Source organism: Mandrillus leucophaeus, unplaced genomic scaffold (assembly GCF_000951045.1).
Source record: "Mandrillus leucophaeus isolate KB7577 unplaced genomic scaffold, Mleu.le_1.0 Scaffold214, whole genome shotgun sequence".
NCBI lineage: Eukaryota > Metazoa > Chordata > Mammalia > Primates > Cercopithecidae > Mandrillus > Mandrillus leucophaeus.
This window is the reverse complement of record NW_012102188.1, coordinates 3,983,405-4,003,969: the sequence shown is the minus strand read 5'-3', so window position 1 is coordinate 4,003,969 and position 20,565 is coordinate 3,983,405. Positions and strand designations below refer to the sequence as shown.

Below are 20,565 nucleotides of genomic sequence, written 5' to 3'. Positions count from 1 at the left end.
GAAACCGTGGAACCTTTTTCAAAAGTCTGGTGGTTAAGTGTCCAAACCAAAGTTTCGAGGTCCTCAGGTCAGCTGGCCACGTTCTTCCACCCGTCACCTGGCCCTGTCCTTCCCAGGAGGAGCATCTTCTCTGATGAACGATTGGCAGGAGAACCCCCCCCGACAGCTTTACTAAAGTTCTCTGAGAACTAAACCAGTCTAAGACTTTGCCTACCCAGCCTTCCTTCCTTCCCTCTTTCCTGCCCTTCTCCAGAGGGGTTACTACTACACCAGACTCTGAAAGCCCTGCTCATTTATCCCTCACAAGAATTGTCCCCCAATAAATCTCTTACTCTTACTCTATCTCAGTGATAGGCCAAGTATCTTCCTGTCACTGAAAAGGGAGCAATATTCTCCCTTTTTTAGAGTGGCCATTATATTTATGATTTACTGTGAAATTCAGATGTGCAAGTACTAGGTTAAGTCATTTGAAATTGGTATCAAAAAAGAAAGCAAACATTTAGGTATCACAGAGGCAGCAACTTCAGAAAGATGAGAATTACTGAAACAGGATCTTGGCGGAGGAGCGTGTGGAGAAAACCCCCACTCCTGGGCAAGGAGTGCAACTTGGCCAGGGCTCTGTTCCTGAGGACACTGTGAAGACACTTGCTCTGAAGTGATCTGCACACTGGACTCTGCTGCTGCTACAGGAAGTGAATTATCTCGGGAGTATCGCTCGCTGGAGCAAGAAGGCAGCGAACAGACCAAGTCCCTTCTCCTCCTCCCGTCTCTCAGTCTCTATGTGAACAGAGACTCAGAGAAGAGGTGCCAGCTGGCCCAGTGGAAACACGGATGGCAGAGTCCCAGCCCAGCATCTCAAAGAAAACCCGAGACACGTGACTAGGACATGAGAGGCAATAACTTTATAAGCAGGCCAGACCTTTTTAAGCTCAAAATGGCCATTTCAAATAGTTCAAGCTAATTTGTGTGTCTTTGTGTGTGTAAATATAAATGTATATATGTAAATAGACGTGTGTGTGTGTGTATATATATATATTCTCATGTAAAAAAAAAAAAAAAAAAAAAAACCCAGATGGACATTTACACTACAATACTAATGAAGCAAAAAAAAAAAAAAAACCCAGGCCAGGCACAGTGGCTCACGCCTGTAATCCCAGCACTTTGGGAAGCCGAGGTGGGAGGATCACCTGAGGATGGGAGTTCGAGACCAGCCTGACCAACATGGAGAAACCTCGTCTCTACTAAAAATGCAAACTTAGCTGGGCATGGCAGCACATGCCTGTAATCCCAGCTACCCAGGAAGCTGAGGAGAATCGCTTGAACCCGGGAGGTGGAGGTTGCAGTGAACCGAGATCATGCCATTGCACTCCAGCCTGGGCAAAAAGAGTGAAACTCCATCGCAAAAAATAAAAATAAATAAAAAAAATCTAAACTTACCTAAAAGAAATAAATCAATAGACTTACTATTGTTGGCAAACACTCCCTCTCCTACCTTCTGTTGGGGACTCCAGGTGGCAGGTGACTTCTCTGAAGTCTCAGATCCCTGCAAGGGCTCTCCGGAAGAGCGATAGTGCCTGAAGCTGAGGCTGTGAAATGACTGAGAGTGGGATGCCACAGTGGCTGTTGTGAGCTTGGAAGAATCCTCTCCATCTGACCAACTGAGGCAATGTTTCTCTGATGGCCTTTATAATGGTTTGTTTGAAATGTGTGGTTAATGACAATGTCCAGCATGCCAGATGACACATTCTAGAAAGTAAATGAACAGTATGAGCTCTAAAATCCCTCCAACGTGACTGAGGGAAGCACTCGTCCTTGGGTTGAGTCCATCTAAATGCTGAGAGAAATCCTGGCAGAGGTGGTCCCTAGAAAAGCCTGCCTCTCCAACACAGTGACAGGGGCCCATTTGTTCAGTGGCCCATTGTTCAGCGGCCACTCACTTCAAACTGAGTGGAACTTATAGCCCCGATAAGGCAGACACCTGGCTGAGCCAGAAGCTAAGTGACGTAAATAAAGGGCTGCCAGTCCTCCCACACTACCAGGGAACCAGAATCTCAGAATTAAAAAAAGCACTTAGAGATCATTCAGACAGGTGGTCAGGTAGCTCTTTTGATGTCATTAACTGAAGTGTCACTGTCTGTGTATGGGGAAACTGGAAGTTTCTACTACAGTTAAATACACCAATGATCCAGCAATTCAAATCATAGTCATACACCCAAGAGAACAAGAGAGAATGCATCTGGCCCCCACCCCAAGGAAACAAAGTGTGAAAATCTCACAGAAGCTCTATTCATAATTACCAAAAACTGGTATCAACATGTATGTCCATCAAAAGAAGAATGGATTTAAAAATTCTGGTATATTCATTCAGTGATATAGTATATGGCAATAGAAATAAATGAACTACTGATACTTGCTGCTGATACTTGATGAATTTCAAAGACATTATGTTGAAAGACCAAAGCCAGACACAAAGGAGGACATAATGTATGATTCCATTAATATGAGGTTTAAGAACAGGCAAAACTAAACTATGGTGACAAAAGTCAGAACATCCTCTGCCTTAAGTGTGGGGCACTGGTGCAGCATTGACTGGGAAACAGCATGAGGGAATTGCCCGAAGCAATGGGAATGTCCTGTATCTCAATCTGGATGGTGGTTATGTGGGTGCATATAGAAGTATAAATTCATCAAGACATAAACTTACACTTCGTGCATTTGTCTGTATGTAAACTGTGCCTCAATATAAAAAAACTTGTTGCAATAATGGTCCTCAAATATTGCAGTCGAACCTCTCACAGAACAGAAACAGACCTGAGATTTAGGTAACTCTCTAAGTCAGTCTTGGAAGTTGGGATGGAATTCCCAGCTGGACTGTCCCAGCTGGCAACATGTGCACCTAACATGGGCACCTAGCATGTGATATGTCAATAGAAGCATGAGTCTGCTCAGGTCTGGGGAAGGTGTTTCTTCAAATCTCCATAGATAACCAAACCCAGAAGAGAGAATCACTTTCCTTTCTGTAGGGAGAGTAACTCCAGGTGAAGAGAAGGAAGAAGGAAGGGAATTCCTGGAGACTTGCTCCAGGCATTCCTTCAATATTTCCTCTCAATTCCCCATCTCCATGGGCATCCACAGGACCAGGAAGTGACCTCCTGGACTTGGGCAGGCCCCTGGACTGGTGCCCCATTGCTGTTCTTCCTCCTGGCAGTACGGAGGTGCAACCCTGCCAGAATCTCACCAGTAGAAAGAGCAAGGCCTATTCTGGCACAATGCTGAAGATTTTGTTCCAGTTCTACCCAGGAGCCATGCAAATTGTCTCTTTGTTTGCCTGAGCATATTTACCTGTAATGAATGACCAGAGCTCTGTGCCTAAAACACTGAATACATAAAGCCCGTCTGAATCTCGACTTTCATTTACTTTTTACTTTCCCCTGCTGGTGCCCAAGACCATGGCGGAAGGAATGGCTAAGGATAAGGTGGAGGAGACAAGTGAGTTAGAATGGGGCTTGTTACCCCCAGAAGAATTTTCCCAAGTGAACGGAATCATTCTTCAAAAGAAAACATGTGATTTCTGGGATAAGATCTGGAACTTCCAAGCCAAGCCTGATGACCTGCTCATTGCTTCTTACCCCAAAGCAGGTAGGTACATGGACATGAGAGGAGGGAAATAGAATTTGGAGCATGTATCAGCACCTTATGGGGTCATGTAGTAAAGTCAAAGAGCAGAGGAAGGAAGTGTCCTTGTCTGTAAATCAGACAGAATGGCAAATAATCTAAGATTTTTCTATAAAACCATAGGGATTTTTTTAGAGATAGAGTAGTTGGTTTATCAAAAATACATAACTAGTCAAAGCCGATTTTTCAGGTTAAAAATATCCATGTTATTCATTTTTTTCTTTCGTTCAACAATCACGTATCAAGAATCTTCTAAATGCCAGAGACTGGCACCGAACATAGTGATGGGTAAAATGTTCATTATCTTTGCCTTGCAGGGATTTACAGTACAGTCGAGAGAAGAACATTAAATCATTAAACAAATCATTTCACAGATCTGTGATTACCTGTGATAAGACCTGAGAAAGAAATGTAGAGGGTGTAATGAGAGAACATTGGGGGTCCTAATTTAGATTAAGGAAGTAGTACTCTGAAATTCTGAGCTACTGTGATTATTACAAAGGGAATGTATTATCGGTTTGCTATGGCTATGAAACAAAGTACCACTAGCTCAGTGGCTTAAACAATGATATTTATTGTCTCACAGTTTGGGAGGCCAGAAGTGCAAAATCAAGATACCTGAAGGCTTGGTTTCTTTCGAGGGCTGTAAGGAAAGGCACTGTTCCAGGCCTCTCTCTTTGGGAGGTATATGGCATCTTCGCATTCACATTGCACTCTCCATGTGTGCACATCTACCTCCAAATTCTGCCTTTTTGTATAGACATTAGTCATACTGGGTTAGAGCCATCCTAATAACATCATTTCTATTTGATTACCTCTGTAAAGATTCTATCACCATAAGGTCACTTTCTGTGGTACTGTGGGTTAGAACTTCAACATATTAATTTGGGGAGCACAAAAGTTAGCCCGTAACAGGGAGCATGGAGAGGAAGTTTTTGCATATGCAGACAGGAGCAGTAGGACTTACTGATAGATGATAAATGGGGGGTGAGGGAAAGAGAGCAGACAAGATTTGGGGCTAGAATGATGAGGTGGATGCCAGTGCCAAGCACTGAGTCAGGAAAGTCCAGAGAGGAACAGTACTGAGAGGGGCCAGGGCATCTATTAGGCAGTTGAATGGATTGAAGGGGGTCAAAAATGGACTGGGGAACACAGTATGTGTGTGTTGCCATTTCCAGATGAGAAAGAAAGTAGCTTGGACTAAGGGGGCAAGAGTGCAAATGGAGAGTGAGAAAAAAAATTGAGATGTATTTTTCAGGTAAAATTACTTGAGATCCGAGAGGAAGGGATGACTCCTGGGTGACTCTCTTCTGGCTTTATCAACTGAGTGGCCCCTTGGGCTGGGATGGGAAAGCCTGGGGGAGGGAGAGGCATGGAGCCTGTGCAGGAGGTGGGCAGGTTAAACTACAGCTCAGTTTGGGACATGTTAAGTTTGAGATGACCTTTAGACCACTAAGTGTTGATGTCAGGGGGGCTGTCAGATATAGAGCACAGAGGGAAGCCCACTCTGGCTGGAGATACAACTGGAGTTGCTGTAGATAGTGAAATCTCAGGTTAAATGCCCTAAGGCAGAGCCTGAGGCAAGGATTCAGGTACACATGATTTATTGGAAGGGTGCTCTTTAGGGGGAAAAAAAAAAACAGTCAGGGTATGTACAGGATAGGGAAGGGGAAAGGGCCAAGCAAAGATGTGGCATTGGGTAAAGCCTTGCCCTATGTGGTTAGGGCAGGAGGGGAAGGAGTGGAAGGATGGACACTTTCTCCATTAGGAGCCCCGCTTCAGAAGAGGACACTTCTCTAGCAAAGCAGGGAGTTGGGAGACATGAGCGTCCAACGCTCACAGCAGTGGAGGAGATAGGGGGTGCAAGAGGCTGGTACAGAAGATCTGATGAAGTCACCAAAAGTGTCTACTAAAGGTGATGTTTAAAGCAGTGGGAATGAATGGAATCACATGGGAAGAAAGCATAGAGGAAAAAGAGGGCACAGGACCAAACCCCAAGAAGCTTCCTCACTTAGATGTTGGACAGAGAAGAAGCCAGAAATGAGTGGTGTCCTGGCAGCCAGTGGAGTGAATCTTCGAGCCAGAAAGATCTGAACTGAGTGCCTGTTTTGATCGAATTAATCACGTGGCTGTCAGATGGGCACTGCACTTGGTGCCTGTAAACAGCCCCAGCCACAGCCTGGAATGACTACTGGGTTTTCTTTCCTCAAGTTGTCAGTTCTATCAACACGGATTCTACTTGAATCTCCTGGTGGCAAGATTATCCCCTGAAAACTTGAACTGCCCTTTTCACAAAGCAAGTCAAGTTATCCAGGGTCACACTCTTAGTAACTTCCCTCTAGAATAACATTTATCAATGTGGAACAAGAAATACTGTGCTACAAGTGGGAAATAATTATGAAAAGAGAACTTCATTTGAGTGAGAAGTTCATCTCCCTGGGACTCATGAGAACTGAGCATTTTCCCAGCTCAAATCTGGAAAATGAGAAAGAACATTTTTTTCTGAGACTAGCTACAGGGCATGACAGATACTTGAGACATGCAGGAGACAGCTGACCTGTTGCTGTAGTGACTTCATCATTTATCCTCCAAACTAAGTCATCTGAGATAGAAAGAGACACTGTTGATAATTAATCTGGGACAACAGAATCAACCTGTATAGACCTGGGCAAGTTGGAAGGTCACGGTAACCCTATAAATCACAAGCCATCCCAGATGCTAGGTTCCAGGTCCCATCTACTACTTACCTAAGTCAGCGTGTCCTGACCTGAAATCATGATCCTCACTCCCAAACCAGCCCCTTTTCTTCCCAGGAAGCAGATACCGAGTTGAAGATAAGTATGTGAGATGTTTATTAGGGAGTGCTCCTGGGATCACTTCCCCTGGAAGTGAAGGGAAGAAAGTAGGATTATCTAGAGGGAGAAGCTGAGCTTCAACTCAGTCCCAGCAAAAAGCCTCATATGGGATGATCTGAAGCTGGGATGGCCCTGCAAAGTTGGTTCCATCCCAGTTGAAGAGAGGGGAACAGAGTGTCAGTCAGTCCCTGGATGGAAGATGTCCCAGGAAGGGACCTGGAGAGGGCTGAATAGCTGGGGGCCATCTGCCAGCAGCATCCCCAGCAGCTGGTGGAATAAACAATTCCATTCAGAAGCAAAATCTGGGCTGTGTATCCGGCACCTTTTACAATCTCCAAGAATAGCTGTAGAGCACAGCCCTTGCCACAGCTTGCCTGAGCTATGCCATGGCTTGCTGAGTAGCCATTCAGGTCAACATGTGTGCCTGGAATTGCCACCTTGTAGGTGGAGTCCATGGAAAAGCAAACATCAGCATGTGCTGGAAACCAGGCCATAGTGGTGACTGAGAAGCATAATCTAGTGGAACTCAGCTCCCCAGGGGAAGAGGGGGACAGTTACTGGTGAGTACGAGTCATGATGCAAGGTGCCCTGTCTGCGGGCTGAGTTGGGAGCAAGTCTGGAATATGAGGCAAAGAGGTCTGACAGAAGCCCTTGCATAGTGTGGACCAACCAAACAGGAATAGGGTCAGGGGCCATTGAGGGAGCCCAGGTTTCCTGAGATGCTCACAGCATCTACGACAGCAAAGTCAAGTACAAAGGTGGAGTCTGGAGGTAGAGGCACCCATGACTTCCTCTGAGAGGCTGCTGGCAAGCAAGGCCCAAATTCCATGCTCAGAGTTGAGGGGAAAAAGCAGAGGTAGCCTATGTGGAGAAGGACTCTGGAACTGTCAAAGTAGCCTGGATTCGGAATTAGGACAGCACATCATCAGGAGACAACAAGGTTTGAAGACGAAGCCAGTGCTGACCCCAGAAGAGCAGAAAGAGAAATTGGTTTTAGTGCAGAGTAGGAACTGACCAGGAGCTGAGCAGCTGGCACAAGGGCACAGTCTAGAGGAGGAGCCAGAGCCATGGCACTGCACCCAGGTACCTCCATCAGAGTACTAGGGAAGGAGACCAGGATCACAGAAAACTGGCACGGGGGAGCCACAAGGAGAATGGCACCTTCTTCCCTAGGGCTTCCCCAAGCACGGTGGTCCCATCTATTCTAGCTCTGGCCCTCAGGATGTACACCAACACCATCGAAACATGAAGACACTTACTACTTCTTTAGTGCCTGTGACAAGCTGGATTCTGCCTATTTTCTCTTCCAACTCGCGAAACCACACGAGAATCATTAATGTGCATCAGGTTTACGTAATTCATCCGAAACCACCCGACTCATACATCATATATAGGAGTCAAGTCCATTTGATTCCACAGCCCCACACACATCAAATCCATGCTTCCCCCAGAAAAGCAGGACCAGGTCAGCCAAGGGTCCCAGAAGCCAAACAAGGATGCACTTTCTGAGGACAGACACTGCAGAGGCCAGGGCCCAGTCCAAGGAAGCCCAGAATCAGGAAGGAGATCACAGACAAGATCGTGAAGAAAAACAAATTTTACCCTCAAATGCAGCAAAGGTCATTTTTTCATTTATAAGGAGTTCACCTTTCTTGTAGAAGCCACTGCTTAACTTTTCTTTTTTTTTTTTTTTTTGAAAGAGGAATTCATTCAATCTCATTTTTTCAGTTTGTGAATTATTTGAAATTCTTACTTTTCCTTCCTTTTCATAGTATCGACATTGTGTCAGCTCATTGGTTCTAAAAAAAAATTAAAATTTTTTAAAAAAAGTAATCAAAGGAAGAGAAACTAGACTACTTATTAGCAGTCAGAGCTTTTAATAGTAAAAGTTAGAGTTTGGGAATTTCTGTGATTTTCTTCAAATGCAAATATTTTAAATAATCCCTGTTGTTAAATACAATAGTTATTTGTATTATCATTTTATAGAAATACCAATGCATATTCAGATTTTTTTAAGTACATCATTGGAGTACGAAAATAAAGAAGTCACATTTCTGCCCTTAACCTTTCCGGTGAGAAAAAGAAAATCTTAATAGTTGGTTTTAAATCAATGTCATAGGCAACATAAATGAGGTATTAACAGGCAAATTAATTTTTTATAGCATGTTTCTAAATTCTAAGTTGCAGAAAATCAATAATCAGTTCCTCAGATCTCTATTCTACTTTATTTCAGGAACCACTTGGACACAGGAAATTGTAGACCTGATACAAAATGATGGAGATATTGAGAAAAGCAGGCGCGCTTCCATTCAACTTCGACACCCTTTCCTGGAATGGATACGAATGACACACTGTGGTAAGTCTTCTGTTTACAAACTCACAGTCCTCGTATAAAGATGAACAATGCAAGAGTAAACAGTCTGAAAGTCGAACATATTCTGGTGGGGGAAAACTCCCATTAATCCCTAATTCTAAGTACTGGATGAAAAATAACTTTTCTTGTGCACGTGCAAATCTAGATAGATCCTTTCACCTAACGTATTTCGCTTCAACACTTAACAATAGAGAGGTATAATCTCTCTATTAAACAAAGTGTTCAACCAGTTACAAGTGCCAAGCGTTAGCTACACAGTTCTCACCCAACAGAGTCCCTGCTTGCTCATGTGGCACCCGTGTGTCAGTGCCAAAGATGTCTGGCACCAAGAACCACAGATTCAAATTTGGGATGCACCATGCACTTCCCATGAAAAAATAATAAATGTCATAGTCATAGCTAAGACTTTCATAGTACACATCAGGTGCCAAGCATTATTCTTTTTATATATATATATACTTTAAGTTCTGGGGTACATGTGCAGAACGTGAAGGTTTGTTACATAGGTATACACGTGCCATGGTGATTTGCTGCACCCATCAACCTGTCATCTACATTAGGTATTTCTCCTAATGCTATCCCTCCCCTAGCCCCCCCACCCGCTGACAGTTCCCAGTGTGTGATGTTCCCCTCCCTGTGTCTATGTGTTCTCATTGTTCAACTCCCACTTATGAGAACATGCAGTGTTTTGTTTTCTGTTCTTGTGTTAGTTTGATGAGAATGATGGCTTCTAGCTTCATCCCTGTCCCTGCAAAGGACATAAACTCATCCTTTTTGTATTCCATGGTGTATATGTGCCACATTTCTTTATCCAGTCTATCATTGATGGGTATTTAAATGGCTGACATTATTCTAAAAACTTTTTGCATATTAACTCACTATTCTTCACAACTTGTGAGGTAGCTGCCAGGTTATATGTGAAGAAATTGAGATACAGAGGGATTATGATTGCTCAAGGTCCACAATTAATAGGTAGTAGACCCAAGATTTGGACCCAGGAATTCTGTTTCCTAAGTCCATGCTCTCAACCACTAAGCTATGCAGTGTGCGTGAATGTGTGTGTGTCTCCTATGTGGACTCCAGGTATAGGTATCTGAGGGATACAGTGGAATTAAATAGTCCATGTTGGACCAGCATTGGTACCTGGTCATCTTTAATTAGACTTTTTCTACAGAAATCTATTCTAGTTCCATCTGAACAACTGACTTGTGACCTCATCTTGGGAAATAAATGAACAAACTAATGGCCTAAAACCAAATCTTGCTCATTGTCTTCTCTCTCATTCCCTTTTTGTGGGAGGAGAGGTAGGGTGGGGGGAACTAGATGAACATGTGCCAGGTTTCCCAAACCGCTCATTTGGTGTCATACCAGTGTGCTTGAGAAAAATCACCAAAATGAGGGTTAAATATAATGGGGAACAGATTTTGAAAAGTGTTCTAGTCCATACTAAGTGATCTTGGTTTTACCCTAGAGGCCATCTGTGGATATATTTTTGAGAGTCCTCAAGACCTCTACAACAATTTCTTAATTATGATTTTATTTTCATGGTAATTAAAAAATATAAACTAAGCACATTCTAGGTCACCTGGATGATCACCATGTAACCAGAATTCCGCAATGTGGTCTCATTGTCCTCGTTTGCATTGGTGCCAACAATCCCATTGCCAAGTGGAACTGTGGTAATTTCTAAAGGCTAATGGGATGAGAAATGGAGAGGACACTTAACAGTGAATAATATACCAAATGAAGGCCAATGTAGCAAAGAATCAGAGGTACAAAAGGACATACAAAGTGCTAAGTACTAAAAAAAAAAATAGGGAGAAATGGTTTCTTATCATTTAGGAGTGAAGAAGGCATAACATGGCACAAAACCCAGAAGCCATTACGAAAAAACTGATAAGATCAATTACATAAAAATTAAAACTTTTTTTAAAATTAAAGAATAAACCAGGAAAATTTTTGCAGGGATTGACCAGGCTAACGCAATGCCTTCCCCAAGGACCCTGAAAACTCATCTTCCTGTACAACTACTGCCTCCATCCTTCTGGGAGGAAAACTGTAAGGTAAGCTTAAAGCAAAGTATTCAGAGACAAATTTTCCTCATGAGAACATAGGGAGCAGTTTATTGTGTCATAACCATTGCCCAGCCATCCCTACAGTGTGTCTGCCAGGAGCAGATTATAGAACCTACTATCATCTTCTATGTTCTTAATCTCTCATTGATAAGGATGTGCTTAGCATACACCTATATCAAGAAGAGGGAGAGGATAAACATATACTAGGCTCATTTCTTAGCATCTTAGCCCCTTAATAATGCTATAAGGTGGAGGTATCTGAGCACACTGTAGCTCAGAGGTGTTACATAACTTGTCCAATGACAAACACATGGAAGGTGGAAGAGATGGGCTGCAAATCCACCTCTTCATTACCCAATAGCCCATGCTCTTTCTGCTACTCTACACCACCTACTCTGTGCCTCCTATAACCACAGAAGTCTTCCAAAGCTTCTATGTAGTTGGCCTTCCACCAGTCTTAAGGTAATGAGTATTTAAATGATCAGAAAGTGGCACTGAAGGAATCTTAAAAACTACATGCGCTACTGTCCTCTCACTTTATCTCATTTGTAGCTAAACTGTCTCTTGCAAACATCCAAAAGTGCCTACAAGCTGCAAACCCTCATCATTCTGAGACCTGATGAAAGTCAAATTTTTGTAAACATCAAATTTATCTTCCATATTGAAGCCTACAGGGGTGCAGATGCATTTTCATGTATGTCTTAAATTGGTCACTAAGGAATTTTTTTAACTCTTTCAGAGCACCAAGAGACCATTTATTGCCTCCCTCTAGAGGGAGGGTCTATAAATGGGCCTTGGCACTAAGCCAAAGCAGTCCCCACCTTCCCTTTCCATGTGGCATTCTGTTCCCTCTGACAGCTTGTCAAGATCCACACCTTTACTGTCTCTGGTTCTCCAGAGCACATCCAGGGTCTTACTCACTCTACCTTACTGACCCTAGTAGATCTTCCTATGTAGATCTGGAGTCTGGGGGCAGGGGTGGCTGAATGACTGAAAGCAAATGGAAATATATTGTTAGCACAGATAGAGCCAGGCCTGGGCTAGGAGTGTCAGTAAAATAAGAATAACTATAACAGCAATCTAGCAAGTACCAAAAGCATGCTCAGGTACCTCCACCTTATCGCATTATTAAGAGGCTTAGAGGCTCAAAACTGAGCTTAGTAGATGTTGGTCCTCTCTTCTCAAAGTGGGTATATATTGATCCCACCCTTATCAATGAGAGATTAAGAACCAGGAAAGGTGTCATGGGAGCAGTAAGTGGGGAGTACAAAACTTCTTGACAAGGAGGGTCAACAAAAGTGACAGAGGAGTCAGGGCATGAGGAACAGACATAAATTTGTTAAGTGATAAGAGAGGGAAGGACATTCCATGTTACTGAAAGAGCAGAAGCCAAAACTTAAGAAAATAGGTCCAAGGCCAGAAAAGAGGCATGAGAGGTGGAAAGGAGCCAGAGACACCCTGTTGCACAGCCTTGCCTGCTAAGATGTTTGGACTTAACCTGTAGGCTACTTGGATCCCACTGAAGAATGTGAAGTGAACAAAGAAGTGACATGATCCCATTTACATTTTAGAAAGCTCCCCTGGGGGATGTGGTGGTGTGGAGGGGTGAACACAACTGGGGCAAGACTGAAAACAGGATATTAGTGAGGAGATGGTGGCAATAGTCCAGGAGAAGAATTTAAAAGGCTTGGGTTAAGGCAGAGGCAGTGAGAAAATGAATTCCAAATGTAACAACAGACAGAATTTACAAGATCTCTCAAGGACTGGCTATAGAAGACATGGAAAAAGAAGCATCTCATATCGTTTTGTCATTGTAACTGTTGATGGTGGTACCATTAATGGAAAGAGATCATAAAAGAGAAGCAGTTAGTTTGTGTGAAGATGGATTGAATTTCGAACCCATCGAGTCTAAAATGCATGCAGAACATTCAGGTAGGGATACAGATACATGAGTCTCTAGCTCAGGAGACAGACATGTACTAGAAACAAATTTGTGAGTCATAAACATATGAAATTTATCGCAATAGAAACAGATAACAAAAAAAAAAATAAATAAATATAGTGAAAATAAAAGTAGGCCCTAGGCAGAGCACTAAAGAAGGCCAACATTTAAAGATTTCAAACTTTTAGTGATCATAAACTCCATCGAGAATCTACAGAAAGTTGTGACTCCACTCCTGACAAAGTGCACATCTATAAAAAAATTTTGCATACACTTTTAGAGAGAGGGACAGACCTCTTGAAGGTCATCATTTTAAGACACTCTGATTTAAGAGCAAAATGGCAGAGCAGGACACACTAAAGAAGGACAACCAGAAACATTATAGGACAACCATGAAATCAGCACTACCACAGAAGAAGGGAAGGTAAGTGTGACTGGGAAAGAATGAGCAAAGGGAATCAGAGGGTGAGATTACACAGACCCTGACCACCAGGTTGAGAACTTTGAACTTAATCATAAGAACAATGTACAGAAATTGAGAAGTTATGCACAAGGAAGCAACATCATCTGATTTGCATTTTTATAAGATCATTCTGGCTGCTGGATGATGAGTGGAAGAGAACAAAGATGCATTCATGACCTTTAGGACATGGTTACCAGAACACATATGCTCTGCACACTGAATGCCCAATTTCTAACTTGTCCTATCGTTTATTTTGTTTCTTCTCATCACTTTAGATAATCTATGTGGCCAGAAATCCCAAGGATAATCTGGTGTCCTACTACCATTTTCAAAGGATGAACAAAGCACTCCCTAACCCAGGAAGCTGGGATGAGTACTTCGAAACATTCCTGGCAGGCAATGGTGAGCCAAGTGCATGAAACCAGCCTTCACCTATATCTGCAGAGGATAAGTTTTCCCCCATAAAATTCTCCTTCTTGGGAAACAAAATTCATCCACAGAAGGGACTCAGATTTTCTTGGAGGGAAGGACTAGAGGCCACATCCTGAGAGATGTGGCATAGCCCTGGCTGTAATCTGTGGTCAGTGGATTTGCTTCCAATTGCAATATATCCTCTGAAGGAAGTCAAACCAGTATTACAGGCAAGCCAGCTATAAGAGAAGGTCCCAACTCTAAGCCTATGTTAAATGTTTTAAATGCATTAACTTGTTTAATCTTTAGAACAACCTCATAAGCTTGGTAAGTATATTCATCATTTGTAGGTGATGAAACTGAGGCTCAGTGAGTTTGAGTAACTTGCCTATGATTACCCTGTTAGCGAGAGCAGTGGCTAGAATTTGAACATAGGCAGGTTTGGTTAAGCTCAAACCCTGTGTGCTTGGCAGTTGAAGTCTTGACTGGCTGGTAACCATGTCCAATTGCCTACATGTTCAACTGGAAAGAAAGAAAAGGTTTAGTGTGCATGCAAGTTTTCCAATCACAACCATCATTTGAATTGGTGGTGCAGTGGTGGCCCCTGACACTGCAGGCTCACAAACTGTCACGTGCAAAAATGTATGATCTTTCAGTATGCTTCCAGTGTCAAAACTGAGTCTTCACAAGTTTCTTGATGTTTTTCTAAGTCTCAAATGCTGCTATATCTTTTAATACATCAACTGTTCTCCTAAAGAAGCCTAAAGAGTACGAAAAGGTGATGAAATTATTGAAGTTGGATAATTGGTTCATGGAAATTCATTACACTATTTCCTCTACTCTTGCATATATTTGAATACTTCCATAATTAAAAGATTTCTCAAAAGTTTTCAAAAATGGTAATTTAAGGAAGCTTTACAAGGTTATACTTTTGGGGAAGTACAATATAAATGTAACATCAAACTGGTTTGCACCATGAAGTTGAATTGACAACTTTGCATGATTAAAACCTAAATATTTGCACCAAAGCACTTTTTATTATTCAAGTTCAAAATTTAAAACTGAAACACCTTTGCTAATTATTTATATAGTCCTATGGAGAAACAACTGCCTTGTCACCTATATTTTTTTCTCTAAAATAATTATAAATAAATGTAATAAAGTAGTCCTTTCCATTAGTAACAAACCACCAGTAATGCAGGAAAATATGATACCTTTGATTGCCATTTGACTTTCATAACCTTAAATGACAAAAATTATTATTATTATTATTATTATTATAGTCTTTTCCTTATGAGATATACTTTGAAAATGATCCATTGTACCCCAAGGTAGTTTCACTGTTGAATTTCTACAGTAAATTTCCTTGTAGGTGTTCTAACAATGATGTCAGAATGTCTTTGGACAAAGAGTGATCCCTAAGAAAGTGACCTCATTGACAAGTTGAGACATTGGGCTCGTGCAGGGCCAGGACTGGGCTGATGTAGACAACTGTTCCTAAATCAGAGAGCTGAGAGGATAGTTCCAACTCCTTGCCCTGCATCAGGCAAGTTGCACACCAGAGAAGAGAAGCACTGACGTCAAACACAGCCTTAGGGCTACTCCTCTACACACACACACACACACAGAGAGAGAAAGAGAGAGAGAGAGAGAGACAGAGAGAGACAGAGAGAGAGAAACTCCTGAAGAAGCATCTTCAGGGCCAATAGCATGGAACATGGGTAGAAGGAATCAAGAATAAGAAGTAGAACAGTAGCAGCTCCCCCTATTTATGAGGGGGAGTGCCAAGGTGAGGCATGTCACCCAGCTGGAGTAGCACAAGTGCTTTCTGCCAAAGTGCAGATAGACTGGCCCTATGTCTCGGTCATCTACCCATACAGCTTGCCCTGACCTAAGCAGGTTCCTGCAGCACAGGATTCTCAGTAATTAAACTGACACAGCCCTATACAGAATAGAATGCCTGGTCACCCTATGACTACATTGCATGCCAGAAGAGAGAAAGAGGTTGAATAGATACTCCCTCATGATTGGAAGCTATCACTGGGAGTGGGACTGAAGTGCTCTTAGACATCCTAGTATCAAAGAGACTTTTAGACACATCCTACCTAATCTTTACGCTGTGTGAATGAAACATAAGAAAGGCAAATTTTGGGAGAAAGGATAATATAATAGAAGAAAGGGGAAAATATTACTGAATTTTTTACTTAAATTTTCAAATGACTTTTGTTGAGTAGCTACTATGTGTCAGACACTTACTATTATACTGTGTCCTAGGCACTACCAGACTAATGCTTTTATACGTCTTAGCATTGGCCCATACTATTATTTCTCCCACCTTAAAATAAAATAACATTTAAAAACCACTCTGTCGACCCTACCTCCCCAACCCCAGTTACCTCCCCCATCTTTCCCTCCATTTACTGCAAACACCTTGTAGCACTGGCTTACACTATTATCCTCAGTTTCTTTCCCAACACCACCAAACCTGTTCTGCCAGGGTCACCATGACTTCCACATCACTAAACCCAATGATCAATACTCTGTCCTCATCTCATTTAATCCATCAACATCATCTAACGCAATTGGTCACACTCTCTCTTCCTTGAAATGATTTCTTATTGGCTCCCAGGACCCCAGCCTCCCCTGACATTCCTCCCACGTCTCTGTTCCTTCCCATCTCCTTTGCTGGTTTCTCTTTATCTCCCAGATGTCTACAGTTGGCTCCTTTCTCTCTTCTACCTACATCATTCCTTGCTCAATATCACTCACTTTGTGGTTTCAGATGTCACCTGTCTGCTGATGACTCCAAGATTTGCACTAGTCCTGGTCTTGGCTGTGGGCTCCAGGTGCATAGACCCAGCTGCCTTACCAACATTCCACCGGGACGTTTATGGGGCATCTTAGACTTCATGTGTCCAAATCTTAATTCCTGCCTCTCCTGCAGAACCTGCTTTTCCTTCAGTCTCTCCTTCTTGTTAATTGTGACTCGGTCCCTTAAATTACTCAGGCCTAAAATCTTGATCTTATCTTGAGCCTCTTTGTTTCTCATATACCCCATCCAGCCCCCGAAAGAAAAACCCCACGAGAAAATCTGTCAACGCTAAGTGTGATTAGATTGCACACTTCCGGAAGTGCGAGGATTGGTCAGATTCTGGACTTAGTTTGGGCCAAAGTATCATCAGATTTTCCCTGGATGAACGAAACAGCCTCTGCCCCCACTTTTGCCCTTGCCAACCTACACTCTACTCTCAACAGAGAAACCAGAGAGATTCTACTAAAAGGGAAGTCAGACCATGCAACTCCTCTATCGGAAGCCCACGACTGGCATCCCATCTCACTCAGAGTAAAGTCAGAGTACTTAGGGCATCGCACAGGCCCACAGGGCCAGGCCTCACACTTCTTGCATCTCTCCCTACTCTGCTGGCCTCACTCACTCTGTCCTGGTCCCCCAGGCACACCCAGAACCTCCTACCCAGTGCCTCCCCTGGCTGTACCCTCTGCCCAGCAGGGTTCCTCCTTTCCCTTTTTTCGGGGTTGTGCTCAATAATCCCTTCTTCTGACCAGCCTACCTAATAGTCAGCCTCCTATGTACTCTCAACGTTTTCCCTCTCCTTCCCTGGGTATTTGTTTTGTTATTTGGGTTATTTGTTTTGCTAAGCACACACTGTGTTCTAGCATTCCGCATATTTCACATCTATCTCTTTTGTCTCCCCCATAAAATGTACTTCCAAAAGCAGGGCTTTCTGCCTATCTTGTGTGCACTGCTCAGAATACATTTATACAAACATTACCTTACAAGACAGTTACTATTACTAACCTCCTTTCAGAAGATTGTTTTTAAAAAGCACAGACTCGGAGAGGTTAAGTAACTTGCCCAGGGTCATGCAGCTCTAAGGGTCAAATCTAAGATTCAAGCCTAAGAGGTTCTGGAGACTAACAGAGTAATCTTGCCAGTTTCCAAAAGGAAGAAAAGTTGTGCTGAAACAGAGACAGACAGAAACAAGTGTGATAAGTAAGTTCTCCTGATCACATATTCCATTTGTATCTTATGGAAACAGCTCAGTTTTTTTCCCTGGGTTTTTCTACTCTCAGCTTCCCATGGCCCACATATGTATGTGTCTTTCTTTCAGTGGTATGGGGGTCCTGGTTCGACCATGTGAAAGGCTGGTGGAAGAAGAAAGACAGCCACCCCATTCTTTATCTTTTCTATGAAGATATGATGAAAGTAAGAATAATATTTGAATTTTAATTTCACAGTATTTTGTCTCAGAGTTAGAGCTCCATGGTAGAAGAGAAGGCAAGTCATACTTGAAAGTTTGTCTATGCAAAATATTTTGCACGTCAACTCCAACTTCTCCAACCACCTTGCCATGTAGCATACAAAATTCCACACAAAATACCTTGTATATGGTTTCCATAGCAGGCAGCCTGCTTCCTCCTGCAGTCTCACTGCACTCTGGAGTCGATTCCTACCTCATCCAAAAACATAGAAGACGTGTCCTTTTTGAGCCAGTTTTCTTCCTCTCTAGGTCTCTAGATTCCTCCTTCCAAAATCTCTACCTCCCACCATAACTTGCTCTGACTTCTGAGGAAAAGAATTAAGAACCCTAACAGGAAAGAACTAGTGAGGAAGAATATAGCTGATTTGATTTGTATGCTTTCTTAAAATACTAAAATTTTGTCATTTGAAACAAAAGATCTTCATCAGCAACATCTTTTGCATGTGCAATTCCTGATTCAAATCTGTCTCATAAGTTTCTATGTAAAATAAAAAATTATGGCACAGTGTTCCTGACTGGTCTCCAAGCCTTGATTTAGGACTGGGTTCAATAACCAACTTGTGTCCTTCACTGACCATGGCTTCTATTTCCTCTTTCCCCTCTGGGTAGACAGAATCCTGGCTTCTTTCCTTCTATCTATTCAGGTAATGTCAAAGTTCCTCTTTCTGTTTGTCCTTGCTCTATACAGCTTTGTAAGTGCTAGCACAGCCCTCACCTCCCCCAGCCCTGTGTCTGTGCCAGGGAGCAAAGGAGCAGCACGGGCTGGGCAAGCTAGGCAAGAAGGACAGACATGAGACAGAACTGCTAGTGAGGAGAGAGGAGGCCTGCAAGGCGAGCCTGGAGATCTCCAAACCAGGTGACTCTCACACTAAACTGAACCCCTCTTCTTCACTTCTGGATGAGGTAGGAACTTATCTTAGAGAGTAAGGGGCTTTTGTGAGGTCTATCTGCCAAGAGGTCTTCCCAGGAGGCCCACAGTCAGAAATAAGCTCAGATGTAGAGTCAGGAGACATCAAAAGCAGCAACAGAGACAAAACGGCACCATGCTGCTTTTGTGCCATGCCAGAGCAGTGAGGATGCCATATATTTTTGTTTCTCCAATCAGAAGGAGGAAATACAGCTTGCTTATTTTGAAAGATACCCACCTCTTCTCCCAAGTATCTTCTTTTTTTATTTACTTATTACTATTATTATTTCAATAGTTTTGGGGAAACATGTGTGTTGTTACATGGATAAGTTCTCTGTGTGTGATTTCTGAGATTTTGGTGCACCCATCACCCAAGCAGGGTATACTGCACCCAATGTGTAATCTTCTATCCCTCACCTCCTCCCACACTTCTGCCCAAGTGCCCATAGTCCTTTATATCATTCTTATGCCTTTGCATCCTCATAGTTTAGCTCCCACTTATAAGTGAGAACACACCATGTTTGGTTTTTCATTCCTGAGTTACTTCTAATGGTCTCCAGGCCGGGTGCAGTGGCTCACGCCTGTAATCCCAGCACTTTCAGAGCCTGAGGCGGGCAGATCATGAAGACAAGAGATTGAGATCATCCTGGCTAGCACTGTGAAACCTTGTCTCTATGAAAAATACAAAAAATTAGCCAGGCGTGGTGGTGGGCGACTGTAGTCCCAGCTACTCAGGAAGTTGAGGCAGGAGAATGGTGTGAACCCCGGCAGGTGGAACTTGCAGCGAGCCAAAATTGCGCCACTGCATTCCAGCCTGGGCAACAGAGTGAGACTCTGTCTCAAAATATAAATAAATAAATAAAAAGGAATAATAGTCACCAACTGCATCCAGGTTGCTGTGAATACCATTACTTCATTTCTGTTTATAGCTGAGTAGTAGTCCATGATATATACATCACATTTATCCACTCATTGGTTGATAAGCATTTAGGCCTTTTCCATATTTTTGCAGTTGCAAATTGTGCTGTTATAAACATGCATGTGCAAGTGTCTTTTTCATATAATGACTTCATTTCCTCTGGGTAGATATCCAGTAGAGTTTTACTAGTTTGCTGGATCAAGTGGTAGCTCTACTTTTAGTTCTTTAAGGACTCCCCATACTGTCTTCCATAGTGGTGGTACTAATTTACATTCACACCAGCAGTGTAAAACTATTTCCTTTTTACCATATCCATGCCAACATCTATCATTTTTTAATTTTTTAATCATGGTCATTCTTGCAGGAATAAGGTGGTATCACATTGTAATTTTGATTTGCATTTTCCTAATAATTAGTGATGTGCATTTTCATATGTTGGTTGGCCATGTGTATATCTTATTTTGAGAATTGTCTATTCATGTCCTTAGACCACTTTTTGATGGGTTTGTTTCTTCTTGTTGATTTCTTTGAGTTCCTTGGCAATTCTGGATATTACTCCTGTATCAGATGCATAGTTTGTTAATATTTTCTCCCACGCTGTGGGTTGTCTGTTAACTCTGCTGATTATTTCTTTTGCTGTGCAGAAGCTTTTTAGTTTAATTAA

At 42.5% G+C, this 20,565-nt stretch overlaps 1 protein-coding gene across 1 annotated transcript in view; it reads left to right on the top strand.

Moving 5' to 3' along the window:
- Positions 1-3,449: 3,449 nt before the first annotated feature.
- The window catches only part of LOC105540069 (sulfotransferase 1C4-like), a 34,641-nt gene continuing 17,525 nt past the window's right edge, over positions 3,450-20,565 (top strand). The window contains exons 1-5 of the mRNA XM_011980558.1: positions 3,450-3,639; positions 8,764-8,886; positions 10,870-10,967; positions 13,660-13,786; positions 17,926-18,020. Coding sequence (XP_011835948.1) covers positions 3,450-3,639; positions 8,764-8,886; positions 10,870-10,967; positions 13,660-13,786; positions 17,926-18,020 — 633 coding nt within the window. The remainder of the gene's footprint in view (positions 3,640-8,763; positions 8,887-10,869; positions 10,968-13,659; positions 13,787-17,925; positions 18,021-20,565) is intronic.